Source organism: Alligator sinensis, unplaced genomic scaffold (assembly GCF_000455745.1).
Source record: "Alligator sinensis unplaced genomic scaffold, ASM45574v1 scaffold872_2, whole genome shotgun sequence".
NCBI lineage: Eukaryota > Metazoa > Chordata > Crocodylia > Alligatoridae > Alligator > Alligator sinensis.
In genome coordinates, this window is record NW_005842132.1 from 1,768,194 (window position 1) to 1,794,054 (window position 25,861).

Sequence of the window (25,861 nt, forward strand, 5' to 3'; positions counted from 1 at the left end):
CCAAAAAAGTACCTACCAGAAACTGGGGTACACTTTATAAGCAAGGAAATATGGTAAGAACAGTTTCTGCTGCTTTAGCTTCTAGCAACTGAAGGCAACACCAAGTGCATATGATTCATAAGGATCAGAACAATAAGCAAGTTCAGCTCCCTAGCTGCTGTCACTTAGTTATTTGCTACAAGGAAAGATCTTTTTTTTTTTTCATCATTTTGCCTTTCAAAAACAAAGTGCTTATGGGCATGTCGCATACAGGGAAATACAGTAACACTATAAACCTATGAGCAATACACAGCAGGTGAGACAGACAGCAAGTTGATGGAAAATATATAATATGGTGAGGTATGGGAAACATATAGATATCAGAAACCACATACAATTCACAGCTTAGCTGGAAAGATGAATTCTCAAAATATCACCAATAAGTCCCAAACTTGAGATCTAGGAGAGTGTAAGGAAAACCAATCAATTCCTACTGTGTTTCTTAGATGCTGATCCTGCAAAGATTTAGGCACATGCTTAACTTTAAGCACATAATGCCCCCAACTTCACACGTGTGCTTAAATATAAGCGCCTGCCTGAGTTTTTGCAGGTGGAAGGCTTTGCAGTCATTATCACAGCACATGGAAATGGCAATCCACAAGGGAGTGATGTACAAGGAGGAATTATTACAGAGCCTGGAGAGTCAGGCTTGCTGTTTCAACTGCTACATAGCTTCCCTTCTCCGCTTTGTGAAGTCGATTCACTCCGCCCACCCTGCAGGACTCCAGCACAAAGCCCACCAGGAACCTGTTACAATCTGATATGCAGAGGGGTTAGCGCTGGATTCCCAGCCCTGGAAACTGGAACCATGCAAGGAGAACTCCTATGACTGGGAGAGATTTTTAACTTGAAAAACGCAGGTTGGGGCTGACGGAAACACCGCGTGGATTTGTTTCAAACTCATCGAATCACTTCTGGTGAAAGAGAGCCTACAAAAAAACAAAACAAAACAAAAAAAAACCAACAAGAGAGAGAGAAGCAGCAGCTAGGAAAAAAATCAAAACATTTGGGTTGTTTTGATTCAAAATAACATCACTTTGACATTTACAGTGAATTTGCAAAGAAATAAAAAACATTCAAGATCGAAATGGGTATTTCTTTGGCTTCCCAGCAATTACAATGATTTTTTTTTTTTTAAGAGATTTTTGAGGAATTCAGGTGAACTATAAAAACCCAGCTACCTGCACAGGGCTTATAAATTATAACTACAATCTGGGCAGGCTGCAGGACAGGTTGACACTGCATCACCAATGAGCCTCACTCCCCAGCTGGAAGAAACCCAGCTTTCAGTCCCTATGGCTCACTCAGCAGTAGACATCCCTGCTAGATCACCCACGAAAGGAATGAGTTAGGACCAGTTATGGCCGTGGCTTTTGTGACGTGGGAACAGAGTTGTGGCGGCCGCAGAAACATAAACCGGATGTTCCAAGAAGGCTTCTCCATCTCTAGCACCTGCGGCTTGGTGACACTTGTCCAAAAATTGTGGCTGACTTAGACCCACAGAGTCACACAGAGCATATCCCGGAATAGATGCTAGCTTAGCAGACCCAGCCATTTCAGCTCTAAAAGAACAAAAGTGAAATGTGCACTTATATCCATTGTTGCCTTGCACTATGTAATCTGAGCGCCTATCAAATTATTCATAAATTATTCATAAACATTCATAATAGCAATCTTTAACTCCCTGATGGGTATTTCCAAAGAGGATGGAGCTAGACTGTTCTCAGCGGTGGCAGAAGACAGAACAAGGAGCAATGGGCTCAAGTTGGAGCAATGGGCTCAAGTTGCAGCAAGGGAAGTTTAGGTTGGATATTAGGATGAATTTTCTCACTAGGAGGGCAGTAAAACACTGGAACAGGCTACCCAGAGAGGTGATGAGATCTCCATCCTTGGAGATTTTTAAGACGCAACTAGACAAAGCCTTGGCTGGTATGATCTAGTTGGGGGTGGTCCTGCTTTGAGCAAGGGGTTGAATTAGATGATTTCCTGAGGTCCCTTCCACCCTCATTTTTCTATTATTCTATTTCCTGATTCTGTACCATAAACTGACCCCCTTTTACAGATAGGGAGCTGAGACAGACACAGGGCAAGGCACTGGTCCCAGGTCACAAATAGAGTCTATGGCAGAGGCAGGAATTGAATCCTAATTGACTTCTGCTCCCCTGCTCTTACCCACTGGATGCCCACTTCCCTCCCAGAGTCAGGAAGGGAATCTGAGTCCTCAATCATTGCTCTAAGCCAGGAGTCCTGACTCTGAGCACACAGCCCCTGCTCTTACACACTTGTGTCCCAGAGCGGGGGATCAAGTCCAGGCAGTCTGGCTGCCCAATAAAACAAGAACAACCTCAGCCCCAGGATTTTCCTTCTTCCGAGACCTCTATAGCTCAGTGTTTGTCACCTGGGTTCCCGCGGGGATTTTAGGCCAAAAAAGTGCTTCCTGAAGCATTCAAAAAAGCCAGTCATATGTGCAGAGGGCAAGCAAACAAACAGTTGAATCCATGCACAGCAACTAAATGCCAGAACAGTTTTGCTAGATGGCTTTTCTACCAGCACAGCAGGCAGTACATGAAACTACGACTTCCCACACAGCCAGGCCAGGCGAGCCAGGAGGAAGGAGGGGAGACTGTTAAAACCTAAACTATGTTTTCTAGGCAATACACCATTTCTCAGCAATGGGGTAGTCATTGGAGACCAGCCCAGCCTCAGTTCCTGCACTTGGATGTTGGGGACACGGCCCCAGACTGAAAGGACCATCCCACTTCTGGCTGTGGATGCCATCACCCTGGGCTCTGGGGGTCCACTTCGGGTTGGCTCTCATCCCTGTTGACCCAACTGCCTCCCTGAAGTCAAGGGGGTTTTTGTTGACCAAGTAGCAGCTGGATCAGGCCCACAATCACAGGTACTATGCCAGTCCCTTGGTCATTACACCTGGATGTCAGTGGCCATCTGCTACAGGCAGGGCTTGACACTCATCTCACTAAAGCCAAGGGCACAACATCCCATTACCCACCATTGCTGGGCTAAAAGGAGGAGGCATCGGCCCACTTCTCAGGGCTCAGAATCCTCCCACGGCCAACACTTCCTGACGTGTTTCTGCTTCTTGAGCACCACACTGTCAGTCAGAGCACTGGCCCTGAGGCAAAACCTAGGCATGTGGCTACCTTAAGGAGACTTCTGCTGACTGTAGAGATATCCAAGCTAGCTTGGGTACTGGTAGCAGTGTGGCCATGGCAACATGGAGCTCACTGCTGGCTAATTTGCCTCTTGAACAGGGGTTGCAGCACACCCCTAGCTCTCTGCCGACACAGCTAGACAGGCACCAGCAAGTTAAGCAACTCCACTGCAGAAATACCTCACGGGTTTCCTGGCTCCACAAGTCAGATTGCTGCCCACAGTGTCCATGCCAAGGCAGATACCCCCCCTACTGAGGTGGGTCCATGCAGGTGAGGGACGTTACCTTGTGTTTCAAGATTTTCGCACAGTTCCGATTTGGCTTCTCCATTGGGGCGGAAACTTCCCTTCTGAGAGAACTTGTTGGACATGGTGGCTGCCGTCACCACTGCCTTGAGGCTGCGCTTGCGCTTTGGGACATTCTGCTCAGGGTGGAAGAGGATGATGTACACCTTCGGCATGTAGAGCATGCCCAGGGAGACCGAGGCGCTCAGGCTCACGGAGATGGTCAGGGTCGTGGTTTGGATGTACATCTGGAAGACACAAGGAAACAAGCTCAGAACTGCAACCCCCGGCCCATATGTGCTCTCATCTGCTTTTGCCTGCAGCCTCTGGGCCCTGAAAAGGAACAGCTGGGAGTGAAGAGAAGAGAACAGAGAAGGGGCATGTGGCACCCATGAATGGAAATGAGAGGATGATGGATTGATAAGTGATGGCTGGAAACATGGATGGATGAGCCGATGGGCGTGCGAAATATGCACAAAGAGAAACTGGAGGATAAATGAAAGAACAATGGAGTGGATACAAGGATTATAAATGTCTGTTTGCATGAATGGATACAGAAAATATGGGGTTTATAGATGGATGGTGAATAAAAGAAATAGACCAAGCAAAGAAGGATCCCTGCTGTCTGAAGTACCCTTGACCCTTACTCCATCCTTCTTTGGTGCATCTCCACACACCTCTACTGTGACAGGTATTAGATCCAGTACAGGAAGCACCTCCAACTCTATCCCACCCCAACATGGTCCTGATGGCATCAGAACTGAGCCTGAACCAAAGTTGATACCTAAAAAGGAAAGGCTGTTACCAAATGAAACCCTCTGACTTCTGCAGAGCAGGCAGCCAGACATTTTACCTTTGGCTGTGCATGTCTCAGTTATTTCATTTTCTGTCTCTGCTACAAAGGAGCGGAGGGGTTAGCGCTTGGGTTGCAATCTGAGATTCCATACAATTGGCCTAGGGACCGCAGTGGGCTCTACCAGGGGGGCGGGTAAGTATGATGGCATCGCCATAGGAATAACTATACCAGGACGGGACCAGCACCAAAGTCACTTCACTGGTTGAGTCAGAATCATGTGGACATGGCTGCGAGGTTGGGGTCCTCTGGGTGCTGCTAGCACATAGATGGAGGCACTGGTGTCATTGCCCAGCAGGCTGGCGTGCCCAAGACCGGATTTGCTGCACCAGGCGAGTGTGGAGGAGGAATCCCCGCTCCACGTGGCTTAGCTGTGAGTACGCAAGCAAACCAGCATGGGGGTGGATAATTGAGTTCAGCGAGCACCTGGCACTGAGTGGGAGATGGGAGCAAAATCAATGCGGGAAAGTTTGGGCAGGGAGATGCTCCACGTGCAGTGTAAAGTGCTGGAGGACACCTGGCCTCCTCCGTGGGGCCCATGTGGGAGCAAGCAGCCCATCCCTTTGCACAGCATTGAGAAACCCACGCTCTAGCAACCATTGTAACAGTCGGGACTCCAGAGATCAGTCCCGTGCTGCTGAGAGGCTGCGTGACTGCTGGCAAGCCACTCCCCACTCAGCGTCAGCGCTGCTTTCACCAGCAAACCCATCGAGATGTCAGCAGCACACGCAGCACAGGGACAGCCTCAGAGTCTCTTGAGACATAGAGTCCTCCTCTGCTCAGCCTTTCCTCTCCACCCTCTACGTGCAGATGTCACTGGCAAAGGGGGCTCGGCCATTGCCACAATGGCCATGCCGCAGAGACGCAACCAGAGATGCGCGGCGCGCACCCCACCCCTCCGCCCGACACGTGGGGACGCAGCCCCATGTTCCCTTGACAGGTAATTCTCATTCCCCAGCTTGCTCCCTAGGCCGTTGGGATGTTAGTCACATATTACACACCGACGTAGCCTTTCTGCAGTCAAAACTAATTTCACGCTCACTGTCCAGGACTAACGGTGACAGATGTTTTGCAAAATGAAAGCCCATTAATCTGACTGTAAAATAATCCATTTTTCTACGGAAAGCACTTGGCAGGCGCCTCCCGAGCTGGGAACATGTCAATCAGATGGCGACGCGCCGGCCCTCGTCCTATTGCAGCCAGGGGGAGGGGCCAGGCAGCCCCTCAGGACCCTTAATTAAGGGTCCCCCTCACGGTTCAGGTCCCCATCTTCCATATATCCCCACCCACCCCCCAACACTTAGTTGTCACCCCACCCCGGACCACAGATTCTAGATTTGAAGCAGGCTCCAGGTTTTAGTTGGTCTTCCCCAGCTGGGCTCAGACTCCCACTCTGTTGTACACATTGCTAACCAGGATTTAGACCAGGCTCAGGGCAGCTTCTGGCTCAGCTGCAGCAGGAGGCCGGTTTTTTGGTCAATCCTCCCATGGATTTTAGTGCTGACACAAGGAGCAAGGGATGATGGCGCTTCGAGGCCATGATCCCATTTGAAAAGAAGGGAAGGCTGGAGTGAGGGTGCTGATCTGGGACTCAGGCCAAGGGGATCTGGTGTTTGTTCTGCCACAGACCATCCAGTATGATCCTGGGCAAGTCACTTCGACTCCCTGCTCTGCAAATGAGAAGCCCTGGGTACACCTGTGCAGATAACCTCCCTCCTTGAGTTTTAACTGGTCACAGAGGCAATAAACTAGGAGCAGGGCAGAGATCGTCAACTCTTTTCCAACTGGGGCCCATCCAGCCACCACTGTTCACGCATTTCTGGTCACTGCTCTCACCCGCCCATGACCAGATCTGCCAGGGGGAAGGCGGCTGGTGGCAAAGATGAAACAACCCAGGGACTTGGGCGCTGCGTAAGACTCAGACAGGCATTTGGGGCAAATGCTACAAAAGTGACCACTGATCAGAGCTATCTTGAAAGCCCAGCCTGAGGTACCTGGGGTCTATTTTCACTGCTTCTGAGCCTTCATGGCATCCTACCAAGTCAGATATTCTTCCCAGGCTTTTGTGATCCTAAGAATCCACCCACAGGCCCACTCACCACACACCCGAGGTCCTCTCTTGCCAGACAGCTGGTCCCACATCTCTTATCCCCAGGCAGGACACTGAACCCCTCTGCTTCAGTGATCAACAGAGCCCACAGCCCCTTTTCCCAGCAAGGTCCACACCTACTATAAGAGAGCAGGGGCTATTTCAGGCAAACACTGCTGACCTGCTGCAAGAGCCCTTCTTCCCAGCATAGCTCAGTGCTCTTCCCCACGGCGAGTGGAGTGAGCTAAGCTTTGTGACACCTCTGTAAGGTCGAACACATCAACCCAATGCCAAAGGGGAACACAGAAGCACAGAGAAACCAAGGGCCTGACTTCAGAGGTCCTCAGTGTCTGATGACTCCATTTATATCAAAAAGGCTTGCAGATGCCCACCACCAGGAAAAATCAGGCTCCCAGGACCATGCCTAAGATGATAACGATCCCATTCTTGCAGCTCTTTGAATGAAGCTTGGCCTGAGAATAAGGGAGTTATATGCCTGGGCCCAAAGTGAGGGAGGGCAGGATGCAGGAGCCCTGGTTCCCAGAGCTCTGCTCTAACCTTTCGACTTCTCTCTTCATGGAAAAGAGCAGCTTGGCTGAGTGCACGCAGGAGCCCTGCAGACTGAGCGTGGCAGCCTAAGGGAGACCGATCCCCCACTGAGCCATGCTACAGCTTGGCAGGGGTCAGTGGGAGGGACCTGCTGCTGGCGTGAGGCTCCTGACATGCATCGCTGAGGTCTGGACAGGCGTGGCGTGGGGCAGACCATCAGCTCTCATTTCTTTTGGGAGCTCTCTCATCCGTAACCATCCCTGGGTGCCCAGTGGACACCTTTCAAAGAGGATTCACTCCATGTCCATCAGCAGATCAGCAGAGCTTCATTTCTGCTTCGCAGGTGGAGTCTCCCCCCGCCCTCATTGTGCTCCAGGAGCCAGAGCACAGCAAACCTGCCACTCCACATTCAGGACAACGCAGTTGCCTTTGCCAGACAGCTGCTGCTGTGATGGCCGTTGACTGCCTCGCACTGCTCACTGGTCCCAGACCCTGCACAAGCACCAGGGTGGAGGCACAAACAGTTCCTGTCTGCACATCCACCCCCACCTGTGCCCTAGACTCTGGGTGTTGGGTGAAGATGGGTAACACTGGAGGTTAGAAACAGGCAGGTCCTATACAAGCTCCCCCTCTGCCCATTTCTGCTGATCTCTTGTGACCACAGTCCTGGGATGTCCTCCCCACCACTGTCAGTCAGCTCCTCAAGCCTGCTCCCAGTGCTCCTGGCTGCTCCAGCCTTGAGCATCTGCACTACATACAGCTCCGCCAATGCACCTCCCCTTGCTGCTCTAATCCAGATCAGAGCTGACTGTTGAGTTTCATCCTGGCTTTTGCAGACCATGTCCACTGGGGGTTCAACACAGACACATTCAGTCCTTTCTGTTACCCAAAGCAGACCCAGCTTTCTGCTCAGAATTAATGGGGCATACCCAAAAACCACAAGGCCACCCTGCCCATGTAAGAAAAGGGAATGAGAAGTTTGGTTCCCCTGTCCAGACCCTAACCCATCGAGACAGGGACTTCAGAGCTAGGTTGGAGCTTGTTGGATGTCTGGAAAATGCTCCAGCCACCAGTGAAACATGTTGTTCAAACTCAGCAGCACGCAGCACAGACCTGATCCAAAGCTCAGTGAGAGAAATGGCTCCCCTAGTCTTTCAACAGGCTCTGGATCATGCCGAGTTAATGTAATAAAGGTTGGGCACAGAGGCTTACAAGGGCAGCAAAGTTTAGGGGCAAAGGAAGGCCAACGCACAGTCTGGCAGGGGAGGCAAGCGGTAGAGCATATGCTGTGCATTCATAGATGCAAGAGCTAAGCCAGGCACTCAGAGGAGCAAGATATGCGAGCAATTTCCTGACACTGCAAGCAACATCCACAGCCTCTGATGAATCCCGGTGAGCCTGGGTGATGCATGTGGTCCTCGGCTGCCCTGTGCCACACGCAAGCAGCCCCAACACAAACAAGGCGAGAAACGGGGTGGTACAAATTGCCAACCGTGTCGCATACAAAGGGGGACCCATGTCGAGATGATTGGAGCATTATCTCCACATGCCAGGCACACGTTGGGCTGTGAGTGGCAATTAATTCAACAGGCCAAGGGAGAGGAAAACAAAAACGTGATTTGGCTTCACTAAGGATAGGGGACATCAGGGATGATTCTGCTGCCAGTCAGAAGCTGGGAGGCTGGGCCATGCCGGTGGCTTTGAAGGGATGCTGGCAAGACAGACACCATGAGCTTCCACCCCCAACTGCTGCAAACTGAGTATTCGCACTGTAGTCAAGGGGCTGGATCCCTGGCTACTATAAGTTAATTTACATCAGCTGATGCTGTGACACAGTAGGGCTTGTTCGGTTTCCAGTCCTCCCCATGGTAAATCTGGGTCAATTCCCTTAAGACCAAAGACAATTCTTCCTATTTAAGTCCACCCAGCCCCATCAACTCCACTTTCACTTACACCAGTGAAAGCAAAAGGAGGATCAGACCCAACGGATTTCTATCAGAGTAGTTGAGAGCAAAAATCTGTCCATTGGGAACAAATTCATCCTTGATGAAATCTCCCCTGGAGCTCAATGGCAAGGAATGCCAGGGATGAATGCAGTCCAAAATAATGCCCTTCCCCGTCCTGCTGATAACTCCTGGGGGTTACTAAAATGAAAGGACTTTAAAGCTCTAATTAAAGAATCACTTATGTTCTTGGCATGCTGCAGCGGTCAATTCCACTTGCAGTCCAAATCCCTCCACTCAGATCCGCGGGCAGCGTAAATCAGTGCAGCGTCGTTGAGTCTTTCTCGCTCTCTACTCGGGGTGACCAAGGCTGGCCACACTATTCCCAGAGAGGCCATGCAAAGGATTCTGCATCATGGCATTGCCAGGGTTATTTTATCTCCCATCTCAGCCATCAACTAGCGCTTCATTTGCTTGGGTTCACCGCTACCAGGCCCGGGGCAGAGGTTTCCATTGTGCTACCCACAGCAATGCTCAAGTCCTTTCCCCCAAGTGGTCATAGCTAAGTGCACGAGTAGTTCAACCTCTACCCTCTGGCGCAGGTAACCTTGACACTGGCTCTACCGAACATCCCCGGCTGTCATGTTGTCCATTCACTTAGCTTTGTTGTGCCCCTGTGAGGCTGCCTGCCTTGGCTAACCTCAATAAAAGAGCATCACCTCACAGCTCACCCCCTTTTCCACATCAAGGACAAAATACATTAACGCCGGACCTAACGAGGAACCTGGGGGCACTGCACAGTTAACCTTTTGCCAGGCTGCAAATGGACCATTTATTGCTACCCTTTGTTCCCTGTCCCTTAGCCACGTCAGGACATTGTCTCTCACTCAAGAGCCCACTTCACTTACTTAATAGCTGCTTGGGTGGAATTTGCCAGAGATGTTTTTCAAAGTTAGCTTCCCCAGTTCTCTGTTATCCACTGTTGATGCAAGCAGAGAAATAAGGCCTGTTTCAATCCCAGTCTGCACAGTATAGTGCAGTGCCCTGCAGCTCAAGCACTGGAAGCAGCATGCCTGCATTAGCACTGTGCTCCTTCCAGGGCTAACATACCCCTGCCAGCTCACTCAGGCTGAAAACAGATGGCAGGTTTATCCCGGGTCTGGCTGTTCCCAGTTTTGGCTTGCATCAGAACAGGTGCAGAACAGTCATTTATACATGCAGCCTGCATGGCAATTAATTTAAATTAGCCCCCAGTTGTCCTGGGGAAAAGTGTTATCTCCATACTACATGGGTACCTAAAGTGGAACAATGGGCTTGTATGTCCATAGGAGCCCAGAATAAAAGAGAAATCCAATGTCTGCGCTTAGCCTCGGAGCTGCCTCATTCTCCGTCCAAGCTGCTACACTGTGCTAGGAAGCCATGGCTGTGGGGCCTTCCCCATCACACCCAAGGCCCTGAAGTGCATGTGGAAGCAAACAGAGGACAGGGCACCAGCAGGCTGTGTCCCCAGTGACTCAGCCCTGTCCTGAGAAGAGGTACTGCTGCTGAATTTGGAGCAAGGCAGAGCCATTTGGGGCACTTTTCAAGGGCACCCCAGAGGAGAAAGCCTTGCAAAAATACAGCCTGAGTGGGAAATTGCAGTGAGATTAGTGAGGTTGTGAGCTCTGCCAATGAAGCAATTGCACCACGTGCCAGTGTTCCCACCTGGGAATCCAAGAGCAGCTCAAATCTCATGGGACACTAAGACTGCCAACCCTACTGGCTACCAGTGCCAGTGCCAGCAGACAGGGCAGCCCATCCATACCAAGTCAGGAACTGGACCAGGGGGTCACAACAACCACTGTCCCCTCCTTTATAGGATCCAGGCAGTTGGGGAAGGGCTAGTCCCAGAGGAAATCTCTGCTCTGGAGAAGCAGCACATCTAAGGGCTAGAGCAGGAGACAGGCAATCAGGAGACCAAGGCTCCATTGCCAGCTCTGCCCCTGGCTTATTGCACAGCCAAGGAAAAGTCACTGCCCACCCGGCCTCAGTTTCCCCATCCATAAAATAGGGATGATGATACTGGCCAAACTGCTGTGGGGGGACTGAGGCTGAATGATTAATGTTTGTCAAGCACTCTGACAATGTGATTCACTAAACAGTATTACCATCTCAGAAGTGGGCATTTGACTGCAGGCCTAGAAATTCCCCAGTTCAAATCCAGGCGTCCCCTTTCTCAGCTCTCTCACTCACCCATCCCACAGCACTGTGCCCATTCTGGAGAGCCATGTGCTGACAGCTGGAAGGACATCAAACAAAACCGATTATACTCAGCTCAGATAAGCGGTAAATGGTGCAGATAGGATGTAAATGATACTACTAAGCAGCAAAGAAGCCTCTACTCATTTTCTTTGAACCTCTGCACCACTAAGGCTGTCTACCCAAGGGTCTTAGACCCGCTGGCAAACTGAGTGACCCAAAGTTAAGGGATACATCCAGGGCCACAGACCTTTGTATGTCAATCCTGTCCTTGTGTGATTATGACACCATTCAGTGCTCCCAGCTTCCTAAAGTGGTCTGCCACCCTGGGATATACCATCATCCTCTGCAGTAAGCACTTGCCTAGTGGACAGAGCTCTGGACTGGGACTCTAGTGACATGGGTTCTGTCTCCGATTTGATTGCTGACCTGGTGGGTGACAGGGTGCAAATCGCTTTGTAAAATTGGAATTATTGCTCAGGCTTCCTTTAACATGCTCTGAGCTATGGATGGAGATAAATCATTGTGATTACCCATTCTGTTTAGGTTCTTATGCAGCCCTATTGCCATCCATTTGCCTCTCCCATCCCCACAGCTGCCCATCCTTCTACCCTCTCTGTTTGTCCACATTTTGTCTTGAGGCCAGGGCTTAACTATACATATGCAAAACAAAGATCACTACTCCAAACAGGTTCAGTGTCTGGATCAACCCCCAAGTGAAATCACACCGCTCTCTCCTTGGTCAGTATTATACATCTGAAGGCCAGAAGGGGTCACAGTGATCATATGACCTGACTTCTTGCAAACACCAACCCTGGAACTCCCCTGAATAAATTCATTCAAACTAACTGAACCAGTGCTTTTAATAATCTGAATAAGGAATCACTAGTGATGGAGAATCCACCCCAGCCTAGGTAAGCTGTTCCAATGGTTAATTACCAGGCCCATTAAAATATCTGAGCCTGTTTCCAACCTGAATATGCCTCACTTTGACGTACAGCCAGTGGATCTTGTTACACTTCTGCCTGCCAGACTGGCAAGGCCTTTATGATCACAGTTTGGATCCCGAGCTTTGTACTTCCGGCTTGAGATCAAAGTCGCATCTTGTCCCATCTTTTTCCTAAGCTAAAGAGAAGGTGCTCCTGGAGTCTCTGCCCAGAAGGCCTATTTTCCAGACTTTTGACCCTTCGTGTAGCTCCTTCATGAGATTTCTCTGATTTGCCAACATCCTTGAAGTGGAAACACCAGAACTGCACACATTATTCCAGTAGTTGTCATGCCACAGGCAAACACAAAGGACAGCAAAACCTCCCAACCCCAACTGGGTATTTCCCTGGTAGATATCCAAGGATTACATTAGTGCTTTTAGCCGCCCAATCATCCTGGGTGCTTGCATGCGGCTGATTATAATTGCCATTGTTCTCCTCTACCCCACTCTGTGGCACCCTCTCCTCTTGTTTGCGCTTATCTTGAGCCTCACTCCCACCAACCTTTACTCATAAGAGCAGGTTTCTCTCCCTGCAGCAGCCTCCCTGGCTTCAGCAGCATCACCTATCATAGGGCACAAGTGGCATGATGGATGTTTCATATCCCTTGCCTGAAACAAAGCCAGTGGCTCTCAGGCCAGCTGGAAGTGGACAGGTGGCCACTTCACAAAAGCCACCATCATAATTGATGTTAACTCCCACTCTTGCCAGCAATGAACAAAGTATTCCTCCAACCTGGCATGGCATCCCTTCCAGATAAGAAGCAATGTGGGCTGGCATGGGGCAGGGTGGGGCATACTGCAGTCTTGTTACGTGGATAACTGCAAGTGCCATTAATCCACTTGCTATATGCCAGTGTTAGTTCAGCTTCAAAAACTGTCAGGCAGCCAGCCATTCACAGAGTCAGCATTCATATGTAGATGATCACATGGGAATATGGGCAGTGATAAGCAAAGTACAAACATCTAAGTTCCTACTAGGCACCTAGACCTTGGCACATGGCCATCAGACCCCTTGTACCATCACACCCTCTGCAGTCACCCATTCAGCACATGGACCAGATTCAAAAGACAAGACCAAGCCACTCAAGACTCCTGCTCATGATTCACCATCACCAGCAGCTCTCACTAAGCAAACAAGCAGTCGTTATCTATTCTCTTCCCTTTCTCTCGCTCTCTCTTCCTCCCTGTGAAAGCAAACATGATAAACAGAAGAATATACAATGACACCACAATTCAGCTTCTGCCTTATCAGCACAGGAAACCGTCTCTTTCGTTAGATCCTCTGTTATTGCTATTTCTGTAATCCTCCGGGATCTGCAGGGATAAGAGGCTCCTTAAAGAAAGGGCTTGGGGGACTTGTTATAAAAATAATGTGCCACCTTCATGAAAAGTTGTAGACACAAGGTAAGGGGAAAAAAACCCATCAAACAGATCTTATCTGACTCCTCCCGGAGAAAACAATGAGCCGGGCTTGCTCATGCAGCTCAGATGGGACTTGGGCATAGACGTTCGGAGGAAACATCTTGGGTGTGATCTCAGCCCTTGGCAGCAAAATAGTGTGTGTGTGTGTGTGTGTCCGTGTGTATATACTCATGCACACATATGTGTATGCAGACACACTCTAAATGAAGCCATGTTAAGGGAGCAAAGTTAGATCTAGGATGCCCTTGGTAGTGCCTACAGGCCTTCCCTGAGGCCAGGACCCCATTGTGTTAGACACTACACCCACAAGCCCACGGTCAGAGACGCTCCTTGCCCCTCTAGTCTGTACGAAAAGAAGACAGGAGGGGCCTCTCCAGCCATTAAGGTCAGTTCCTTGAGTTCACAGACAACCAAGGATCTTAAGTCCTAAAGATCATCTACTCTGCCCCGCACATGCCATGACCACACAGCACATTGCAGAACCAAACACACCTTGCAATGTGCCACAGGTCAGAAACAGCGGACATGAGGGATCTGCAAAGGCAGAGGAATAATTGGTTAATATGTGCTGAAGAAGGGGGCCATGCCTCAAGCTACAAAGGGAAGCCCCTCCCCAAGCCCTGATACCCTTGGCAGTCTGAGCTGGGGGGAAAAATCCTCCCTGACCCCCAAGTCTGGCTATCAGTTTAACGTTTAGTGGAAGAGCAAGACCCTTTAAGTCAGGTACCTAAGAGGTTTATGATCAAACCTAAGAGATATAAGAAGGATTATTACCCCGAGGCAGGGAAGGGAAACGAACGGAAATTAATTGCTCAAGTTCGCATGGCAGAGTTAAGAAGCTCTCTCCCAAGTCCCAGAGTAGTGCCAGAGCTACAAGGTTATCCTTTCTCCCTGCTCCTTCTGCAAAAAAACCCTACTAGCCTGTAGGCATGCTGTCAACACCAACCAGAGGGTGCCAAGGACTGAAGGAGTATTTTTTCTCTCAGGACAGCAAGGTTTATTGTGTCCACCTGGCTGAGGCCTATAACCACAGAGGTAGGCAGGGTGACTTGGTTGTATGGACCAGCTGCTATTGCTACCTACAGTGGCTGGGCTCTGTGGGTGCAGAACTGAGTGGAGAGCTGCCTGCTGCAGCCAAAAGCAGGCTCCAGTTCCTGAGCTGTTAGGTAGACATACATTTAAGAATACAACAATGTAAGTGTTAAAACACAACGTGCATTGAGCACAACTCCTCTCCCTTCCCTCAACATTTGAGCAGGCCTCCAAACCAGCTCTGAGAAGAAGGATAATGCTGGATTAACATGTTTTGCCTCTGCTCTTTCTGGTTCTAGGAACATTAGACGAGCATGCCAAAGACAGTCCTGTGCAAGCCTTGTACGCACAACTGCATGCCAAAGAGACCCAGGCCCTGTTTCCCCAGAAATTACATTGGTAACTCAGGAGTCAGTCAGGTGATGTTAGTGGAAGTGGAGAATGAGGTCTCTGGGATGCTTGGAAATACTGAGATCCCAAATCCCAAGGGCTTTAGCTGAAGTAGTCAACTGAATCCCAGCTCCTTCTTTGGCCTACATGCACACAATTTAGTGGAGGGCAATATGAACCTGTTCAAACCAGCTCCTAACAGGGGCTTTCTGATGGACACTAAATGCTTCAGACACTGAGCACTGAACCCTCTTCATCTCCTTTGATACTTCAGCCTTGATGCCTTTCCCTCATGTCAGCAGAAGGTTGCTTGCCTTTGAGCATCTGCAGATCAGCTAGACCAAGCAGGTGTGTCTCACTACCATGCAAACGATCCTGTCCCTAGAAAGGGAGCGCCATGACATTGCTCCATTCCTGATCAGTGGACGTGAAGGAAGTGAGGATGCTTTGATGAGAAGGATGATTGTCTTGCTTCCAAAGGGAGTTGGGAACATCACTTTCCCAACCTCTAATCAGCTTGTTAGCAGCCTAATAGTAGAGGAGTCTTGAATATTCCAAGCCCCCAATGTGAGGCAAGACTCATTGTTGAACTGCTACTTGACAGCCAGCTTTTGGCAGCCCTAAATTATCCCATGACAAGCTGCAGTGAAGAGGTGAGCAACCTTGCGCATAATCTACAATCATTATCATTTCCATCTTTATTACCCACAGTATGCCGAACACATTAAGGCAGCTTTAAGGGAGCTTTTGTTTTGCAATAATTTCTTAAGAAACCTGCTTTCTTGTTAGTATCTCCCCTGCCATCTCATCAAAATGGAAATGCTACTGAAGGCTCTATTTATTTTCTTTAATTCTCCTTCCTGCTTTCAGCCCAAGCTGTTTGACTTGGTTGCAACCTCATCTCCAGAACAGGAGGTTGGTCCAAGGTATAAGACATGTGTCAGGACTTGGGTTCATCTCCAGTGCTGATAGCACAGGAGCCTGATGGGAGCCGTGAGGATGGGTGGTAAACCAGACATCCCTTCCCCAGGATCTATACCCACGATTTCAGAGCACTTTCCTGAAGGACTCCAGGGAAAAGCCCATTATCCTCAGCCAACATTCCTGCCTTAAAATGTGAGCAGTTCGAACCCCCAAACTTTCAAAGCATCTGCCACAAAGAGCATCACAGGTGCCATGTCTACCTGTACTAGCACTATCCAGTCATAGCAGCATGGGTGTAGGCAGTGCTGAGGCAAACTCAAGTACCTGCTCTGACACCTCTTTGATATGAAGAGCCACTCTAGATGAACATAGACTCCCCTCTGGCCTAGTCCTGGCAATCATGAGGAAGCACCTGCAGACTGCTTTGCAAGACCTGGTGTCACAGCCCTGGAAGACCTTTGCAGCACTTTCAAAAGACCTCCAGAGACAGAAGAAGGAAAGAGGAGCATGGCTGGAGAGAAGTGGGAAAACAAGGAGATACACGAGGGTGCCAGCTAGGGTGGCCTCTGGCAGGTGTGTGAAAAGAAGGGCTGGCTGCCCATCACACCTGTAATCCTAAACTTATCTACTGCACCTCATCACTACACAAGTGCCTTGAGATATCATCAAGTATGCCAGGCACTGTGCAGAAGCCAAACTCAACTCAGCTTCCCACTCCTGAAGAGGGAGTCCAAGATAGCACCCCACCGGGAAGGAAGCAAGATGGGGAACAGGCAGTTGGCCACGAATTTCACCAGAGCAACAGTGCAAAGACTCATCTATATAAAGCATAAGCCAGGTGAGGGAGGGCAAGATATTTTAACCTAGCTGCTTTGCGACTGGACTTTTTTACTAGGGATTTTGGACATACCTATTCATATGGAGCTTTTGTTTAGAAATTCATGATTCTCTTGATTACAACCTGGGCTTCTTACAGATGAGATTCCTTTGAAAAAGTCAATATTACTAGTTGGTAGATAGATAGATAGATAGATAGATAGATAGATAGATAGCTAGATAGATAGATAGATAGATAGATAGATAGATAGATAGAGTTCTCATTTTCCCTTTTGGAAATATTTCTCTTCTGTACTACTGACATAGTGACACTCCTAAAAGATAATAGGCACTCAGCAATTGGAAATCCACAGGGGAGAAGTCTCCGTTTCCAATGTTATGGATATGGAGGGTGCAGTGAAAGCTGATCAGTGCCTCTTTCCAAGTCCCCGCCTGCAATCAAGTGGCTCAGACATTAATACGCACAGGCTGCATCCTGCAGTGCTTCGTGGAGTTGAAGCTAACACTGAGCAACCAGGCTTGAATATCTCCCCAAGAAGATGAATGGAAGGAAAGACATGAAACTGCACACCCCTTCTGCAGGTAGTGAGACTCTCCATAATCCCCACTCACTAGACTCCACCTTTCCCAATGCTGGTCTCTCTGTATTACAGACAAGGGTCTGGCCTAAGCTTACCCCATCTCCACTGACTGCAGAGTCTTAACATCACATTGCTTAACAGATTGCAGTCTCAGACCACCTAATTTGCTGCTGACAAGACCCAAGAGAGATGGATTGCATTTTTCACCCGCCCTGCTCCCTGCTGCACGTTGTGCCATCTTTCCCCTCGCAGGCAAGCAGGGGAATTTGTCATAGAAGCTTGTGTTGCCAAAACACGCAGGTGTTAATTAAAATCACAGCAACATAGTAATCGAGTGAGGAGCAGCACTGAACAGCACAGTTCAGTGAGTGAGGGGAAGCTTTGAGGGGTTGTTTTTCTCTCCCTCCTTGTCTCTCTCCCCAGATGTCTCATGCTGGTAACACAGTGAGTGTTCCCATATGTACAACTTTTCTTTAGGAGACCAGTTTTGCATGGAGGAAAGGCACATGATCAGCAGCCTCTAGAGGCCTCTGTTTATTCATATTGAATGGATAAAGCCAAGGCAGACTTCCTGCACTTCACATGCCTCAAAAATACCCAGCAAGTTAGGCAGGGAAGGTGTTGCACTGATGTGGGGACTGCAAAGGCGATGATGAATGGATGCAGAACAGGACAAGGAAGCCACCAAGAACAGGACCATCTTTGTGCTGCAGCCACGGGGCTGTACACCCAGTTTAGCTCCTGTTTGGGGACCTCAGGCAAGTCAGGTAGGCCCAGATCCAAAGGCCTTAGGAGCCAAGCTCTCATCGATTCCAATAGGAGTTAGGTGCCTAAATACCCTTGGTGGCTTGAGTCCCTCATCTCTTGGGGCTTTAATTCCCCATTTGTAAAATGGGGAAAACAACTCTGCTACTGTCTATCTTAACTAGTTAGATGATCATGGAGAAATAGTCCCTACCGACGGGCCTGTGCAGCTCCCGGTACAGTTGGGCCCTGGTCTCAGCTTGGTCCTCCAGTCCCACCAGCGTACAAATAACAGCAGTGCAGTTAGACAGCTGTGAAGAGGAGCTCAGGACTTCACACTTGGCAAGCATGAAAAGGGGAAATCAGGGTCTGAGGGCCCGTCTGCAGAGGGTCTGTCAGCCATAGTGGTGGCTACAGCACCACGGACACTTCCCTTTCAGGACCAGCTGAAACCAGGACTCCTCCACCGGTTTCTGGCCTTGCACTGGAGAAAGCCGGAAGAGTCCTTCTACTCAAGAAGCAGCCTATTTTCAGGGCCCCTTTGTGCAATCAGAACATAATTCACCTCTGGGCCAACCTCGGCCAAGCAAAGTGCCGGCCAAATGGGAAAGGATTTACCTTTTGGTTCCCAGAAGAACTCCCTGAGGTTAGCTGTGTTTCCAGGAAAACCATTACACTAGCTGCTGAGGCAATTATGGGTGGCCAAAGTGCATTTAAAAGCATGACACCCACCACCTGCAGCCTCTGCTCACAGCTTCAGTGTCTTGGGAATAGCAGGTGATGTGCACATCCCGTTTCTCGGCTCCCGAGACATTAACAGCAGTCCTGAAGAGGCTGCATCACCTTTAAGAGGCCCCCAGGGTCTCAGTGCCTCATAGGATCAGGATTTTAATCTGTAGTTGAAGTAGGAGGGAGGCGAATGAAGCAATGAGGTAAAGCCCTGTGAGCCCAGTCCATAAAGGACAGGAGTCTATTATACCACTGGCCCTTTAGCTCTGGCTGATCTTGGGAAAGATGGAGAGAAGGACTCTCTTATGGGCATATCGAGTATCTAGGGGGAGTATCTAGGGACACCACATCATTTTGTCTGTACGTTCAGAGCTAGCATCAGTCACATCCAAACCTGTGGAAAAGTAAGGGAAGGCAGGGCATGAGAAAGCAGGAACAAAAGAGACAGACAGAGAAGGGGCCAAGAGGAAACAGGAAAAACAGAGGGAACTGATGAAGATGGAGGTGGAGGGGCACCAGATGCATCCAGTCAAGCAGGCCCCATTCCCTATGGGAATCCAGTAGGGTCATACAGAATCCCTGCACCTCACTCAGGACCCCTCCTTCCCCACCTTCCAACAAATGAAGGGTGCCAGTCACGAACCGCACCCAACAGCTCTCCCTCCCTTACCTTTTCTGCTGACTGTGATGTCCCAAAAAATATGGGAATGAAGGCTAACCAGACGATGCAGGTAGTGTACATGGTGAACCCGATGGGTTTGGCTTCGTTAAAGGTCTCCGGGACCCCGCGGGTCTTAATAGCATACACAGTGCAGGTCACCATGAGGAGCATGCTGTACCCAAGCAAACAGATGAGGGACAGGTCAGAAATGTCACACTTGAGGATGCCCCGGGCAAAGTGGGGGTTCGTAGTCCGCTGGTCCTCATAGTCAATGATGGAGTGAGAAGGGTCCACAATGAACCAGATGCAAACCCCCACCAGCTGCAGAGAGATGAGGCTGAAGGTGATGACCAGTTGGGAGGCAGGGCTGATGAAGCGCGGGGCACTGACTGACTTCTTGCCCTGCTCAAAGATGCGGTAGATGCGATTGGTCTTAGTGAGCAGGGCAGCATAGCTGACACTCATGCCCAGCCCCAGGAAGATGCGTCTCAGAGAGCAGGTGCCCAGGTCAGGCTCAGCGATCATCAGGAAGGTGGTGGCATAGCAAAGGAAGATGCCCGTCAGCAGGACGTAGCTGAGCTCCCGCCCAGAGGCCTTGACGATGGGTGTGTCGTTGTAGCGCACAAAGGTCACCACCACAAAGAGGGTGGCGATGATGCCCACGATGGCAATGAAGACGGGCACCACAGCCCAGGGCGAGCTCCACTCCAGCTTGACGATGGGGATGGGGACACAGCTGGTGTGGTTCTCATTGGGGCGCTCGCTGAAGCGGCACATCTTGCAGTGAAACTCATCCAGCTGGTACTGGTACCCATCGCAGCGCTCGCAGTGCCAGCAGCAGGGGATGCCCTTCACTAGCTTCTTCCTCTCACCTGGCTTGCAGGGCAGGCTGCAGATAGAAGATGGGAGCCGGTTGCCTCCACCAGGCCAGTGCATGCTTTCTATCTGCAGAAGGAGAGAGGAGACGCCTTGCTGAGCAACAAGTGCCTCACCAAGGGCACCAGGGCCTGGTGCACCAGTCAGCTCTGGGCACAGCATGGGGAAGCACTGGGGGTGATCATACTCCTGACCTGGATCCCCCTTCAGCTCTTCAACACTGTACTGCAGCAGCCCTTCCCCACCTACTCCGGAGCAGTGCCCCCATTTCACACATGCAGCATCCCTTGCTGCCCTACCCTCACCCCTCCTATGAAGCTCCTTCGATGCACCTCTTTCCTTCCCTCCATCCCCATCTCAGCCTCACTCCAGTAGTCTTTCACCTCTCCCAACACAGGCTGGTGTCATGATGGGATCAAGAAAGCACTGGGGAGCAGAGATGATGTCCCAACACTCATGCCACCATCAGCCTGGGATCGATCAGAATCTAGGCCTCCAAAAGGATGATGCTGGTGCACTGACCTCCTGGCATCAACCTCTACTCTTGTCTTTAAATAAATATGCGCAAGAGCGTAGAAGTCTGAGGTCCAAACCATCTCCTGAGTCACTGCAGGACTAATATGACTCCTAACTGGGAGTGGGACTTGGGCTCCAGGCAGGCCCTTCTACCCTTCAGCAGGATTCAAGCATCTTCTGTTCTGAGTGGCCACATTAGAGAACTGGCACCCACCACTGGGGACCAGGCTACAGTCAAAGGTTGTGAGGAGCAACATGACAGTGCCTGATGCTATGTTGCTCCTACCTGGCTGTTGCTGTTAGAGGGAGTAGCATCTGAATGCTTGGCATGGGAAATACTCCCAAGGGAATGGGTGCTGGTAAAAAGGCTGTTGCTCCTACTATGTGTTGCTGCATCTGAAATGCAACTGTTCTTCCTTTCATTCACGCATATCGAGCAGGGTGTTTCTGACCCTCCATGATACTCACCAGGATGCTGCAGGGGCTGAGAGATGAAGAAAGAGCCCAAGAGCTCAGGAGGGAGATAATATACTGTGGTAAGAGCAAAAATGGCTCACAAAAAGAGGTGGTCAGGAATTCTCAAATAAAGCATTCCCTCCCCATCCTCCACCCACTTATCACAAAAAGGCCGATTTATCAAAACCAAGACACTGGGTCCAGGTTGAGTTCAACTCTTTTTCCAATGCAAGTCTTGAAATTGTCCAAATGATCCATCTGGGCATTTTTTAAATGAAAATTTCCACTTTCCAGTTTGAAATTATTCTTTGTTTCAAATTTCAAGTTAAATGGTGGTAAAACTTGAAAAAAAAAAAACACACATTTAAAAGGCAAAATCAAAGCAACATGATTTGCCGTTATCAGAACAAAGTCTTTCAGCTGAGCTGATCCCATTGCTTTTTTTATGTAAACAATTTTGAGATTTCAACTTTTCATCCCAATTCAGGACAGGAAAAATTTGCAAACTTCAAGAATTCTCAAGGGATGGGAGAACTGTTTTCTGCCGATTTCTACTTATGGGGTTGCTGGACGTTCTGGCATTGGAAGAACAGGAGGAAAAATGGAGCTGTGGCTAAAAGCTATTTCTTATTTCTGAAACACAGTGCCTTGTACCTATTTAGTACCATCAACCCAACCAGGCTAAGGTGCAAAACTGCTACGTACAAAGACCATTTCTAGAATCGATGAGCTGCAGCTATCTCTGGAGTGGAAGGACGAAAATGAGAGAGAGAGAATGATAAGCTCAGCAGCGACTGTTTGTTGACCCAATGCAAACACAGTGCCTCTGGGAGATTAAAAAAAAATAAAATTTAAAGCCCCAAGCTCAGGGGCAAAGCTAGGACAAAAGACAAAAGATTTTTTATTTTTTTTTGCCTGAGTTAAAAAAAAAACCCCAGTGACCTCTTTGAAATGCTTTGACAAACAATTGCTTTGGAGCAGAGACTAGAAATTTGGCCAATGGCTCATTGTTGCATCAGGGATGTGCCTTTTGCTGCCCCATGAAAACCCATCTAAATTTGGTTGATTCATAAACCTTTGAAAAACTACCATTCAAACAGGCTCACTAGACACTTCTGAGAGGTTAGCCATGAGCAGTGACTGTGCTCCAGTTGGCTTTCCTTGCAGGACTTTTCTTTCAAGTGCAGCAGGGCTTCCCTTGCAACTGCAACTCTGAGTTGCACAGACTGTTGTATCCACGTCCTGATCTGAGAGCAGGGATCCTGTCTGTCCTGTGTGCTCAATGACAGCCCTGTTGGGCCCTGGCAGCATGAAGGAGAAAGCATCTTGGCTGAATGCAGAGGATACAAGAGCCGGTACTGAAAATGCAGTATAACAGATGGGAAGAAAAAATTTGGGGTCCAACAGTAGTCAAAGGGACTGGTCAGGAAAGGGGATGGGTGAGGATGGGGGAGGGAGACACAGATCTGATGATGAGCAAGGAGAAAACTGGGTCTGGCTGGATAGGCAGAATGGGCTGCACAAGAAGGGAATAGTCAGAAGAGCCCATGGGCTTTCAAACACACTCACCTCCAGAGCCTCCAAAATGGACCTAAAACAAATGGACATTCACCTACAAAAAGGACCCAAAAATGCACACACACAGCCTCTTTCTCTGCTATAGCAAATGTCTGTGAAACCTGTTGGATAAGGGTTCTGCTCCCTCCTCGTGCCAGCACACAAAAGGGCTGACCTCTCCTGACTGCTCTCAGTCCATCCATTCACTCAAGTGTCTGAGCAGTGGCTCTAAAGGGTCCATCTCATCAGCGCATCTCCATACGTTGCCCTGTGAGAGAGTTTTGTTTTTTGCCACTTACTTTTAAATCATAAAAAAAAAACCAACAGGAAATGGCACATAAAACAATCCTACGTCCAAAACCTGCTATGATCCACATGAAGTCAGAAACTCGAGCATTAGGAAATGCTGGAATCAAAGTTACTGGTGCAACCTTAAATGGGCCACTCATGCACACGTATTAGGATAGAGCCCTTTAATTACACACTCACGTACTAGGGAGAAAGCAACGAGTGAGCATGTCATTAAAGACTGTTTCATAATGCACACACACAAGGAGGCTGAACTGAGGTTGTGCGGGCAGCCTCAGTTATGGCATTTCCTAACCTAGGAGTGCTTATCTTTGCGTCCGACACTCCTCAAGGGTGTTCCATGAATGCAGAACACATTACATCCTTCCAAAGCTAATAGTGTATCACGCATAAGTTGGGAAGAGCTTAGTTGGCCACAGTAGCGAGTTAGTGCAGCCAATTTGGGTACTGGGGATTTCCAACCCCTGTAAACCAGCTGCCAGGTCATTTCTCTAAGATTAGCACAGAGGCAATGCTGCCCAGGGAATGCTGTAGAGCTGCTAGCCTCTCTCTTTGCCAGATGCCTCTCCACTGACTGTACAGGCAAATGCAAAACCAGTCCAAGGTCTTACATTTAAGTGCAGGTGATCGCTCCACTGCCCAATGACTTTGTACTCGGGGGTGGAATTTCGGATCTGGTACTGGTAGATGTCATAACGGCCAGGTGCATCTCCATTCTCGTTGAACGTCACCGGGGTCCCAGCAATGCCTGCAAGACAGGAAGGGATTAGCATCCAAAGGCACTGCACTTTGCTGCACCCTGCATTGAATCCATCTGGCACAATCTAATCCGGATCCAATAAAGTCAGTGGGCTCTTTGCTACTAACTCCAAGAGGCCCTTAAATTGCTGCCATCTTCCACGGTCCTTACAGCATTTTGGGTCTCAATAACTATGATAAAAAATAGCCCATCCTAGCAAACCTGTCAGGGCAATGACTGACCTCTCAGAAAAAAATCACCTTGCTCATGTGGATGAAGATAACAAAAGACTCATTTGGCCTGAACCTCAGATAGGGTAGATCAGCTCAACTGTGGCTCTAGCCCCTTCAATTCTCCAAACAAATTTCATTTCTTTCAAACAGAAATCCCCATTACCTGTGCTTGGACATTGCAGCAATGGGTATTTCTGGAATCCCTGGGGCCGGCCGCTATGACTCTTTACTGAGCAACAATAGCCATTGGGACAGACCTGAGCCTGAGATTTCCTTGCCTCAAATCTAGTAAAGTCTTCTAAAGCCTTAATTCAGCCTGTATTTAAACACCCCCATTCGGCAAAGCACTAACCACTAACTAACCGGTGCTTAGCTTTTAGAGAGGACTTAAGTCATACTGCCAATGCTCAATTTAGGTGATGCTAATCCACAGCCTTACCCCTGTGTGAAGAGAAACTGCAGAATTCTCCACCCGCTCTAGCGGTAGTGTTTCACACTCACTTTGCACAGATGTAAGCAGCTATAAAAGGTGCGAGGCCAGGAAGTCAAGCTGAGACATCATTAGTGAGCGAAAGAGACGGCAGAGATAAAGGAGCGAGAAATGATGGAGATGGAGAAAGAAGGCATAGCTAGCGGAGACACCAGCAAAACTAACATGCTCCCATGTCGAAACCAGCCCTTAGACTTGTCATTTATCTGAGCTGTTCAGTTTCCCATGTGCAGCTGATTTCAAAGATGCTCAGCAGGTCTCCCTCCTGTCCCCTAGTGGCCCGTACGCCCTCACAACACCAGCCAAAATCTTGGTGTCTCTTTCCTAAAGCACTGAACAATAAATCCATGCAGAGCAGCAGTACATCATGATGCAACATTGTTCATTCGGTGGGAACAGTAATCTCCTCTCAGCATTCAGTTATGCAGCTCACAGAGGGAAACAGCGACGCGGCACCTCACATTTATATGCAGCCCGGACAAACGTGGACTTCATAAAATTGCCGGCTACAGGCAGTGGCTCTTGGCAGGCTTAGCCCAGGGAAGTGCCATGGGGGATTTCTCAGCACAGATTCACACCTCAAACCTGGCACACAGCGTGCCTTGCTGCTGCAGTCACAGGCTGCCCCACAAGGCCTGGGGATCTACCTCAACCTTGGCCTGCAGCACCTTCTCCTGTTCCAGGTCTGGACCTCTCACAGCTCTGCAACAACCCTCATTAAGGACTGACCTAGTGCAGACAAGTGCTGAGGTGTCCACCCCTGCCCCAGACCTAGACCCACTCTGTGCTCTCCCAAAGCTGCAAAGGTCTTTCATACTGGACAGGTCTGCAGCAGCCTCTGCTGAGCACATGCCACTTGCAAGGCAGTGAGCTTGGTCTATGGGCTGGCAAAGACAAGGGAGTTAGACAACAGCACCAAACTCCTTCCACCTGCATGACCTGGGGCACCCTGTGAACCCAGGCTGGTTTGCCATGGGGGAAGGAATTAACTCACTGCACCACCGAGCCCCTTCAGATGTAAAAGCAGCAGGGTTCGATTCAGACCCGGACAGAGCAAAGCCTCCTGAAGTGTGGACGGCCAGAGGCATGGCTGGCTTGGCCCTGATAATCCGTTTCCAGAGAGCTTCTCCTTGCTGCATGCGAAACAACCTAAGCACCCCCCCACACACACACACACATACACACCTAACCTGTACCTGAGCTTTCCCTC

The 25,861-nt window shown here is 49.5% G+C and overlaps 1 protein-coding gene across 3 annotated transcripts in view; it reads right to left on the bottom strand.

Annotated features, from left to right (window-relative positions):
• GRM4 (glutamate metabotropic receptor 4) overlaps window positions 1-25,861 on the bottom strand; it is a 219,690-nt gene that overhangs the window by 9,903 nt on the left and 183,926 nt on the right. For all 3 annotated transcript variants that reach the window (XM_006025095.3, XM_006025093.3, XM_006025094.3), the window contains 3 exons: window positions 23,801-23,937; window positions 19,485-20,420; window positions 3,497-3,743 (listed from right to left, as the gene is read on the bottom strand). In XM_006025095.3, coding sequence (XP_006025157.1) covers window positions 3,497-3,743; window positions 19,485-20,420; window positions 23,801-23,937 — 1,320 coding nt within the window. The remainder of the gene's footprint in view (window positions 1-3,496; window positions 3,744-19,484; window positions 20,421-23,800; window positions 23,938-25,861) is intronic.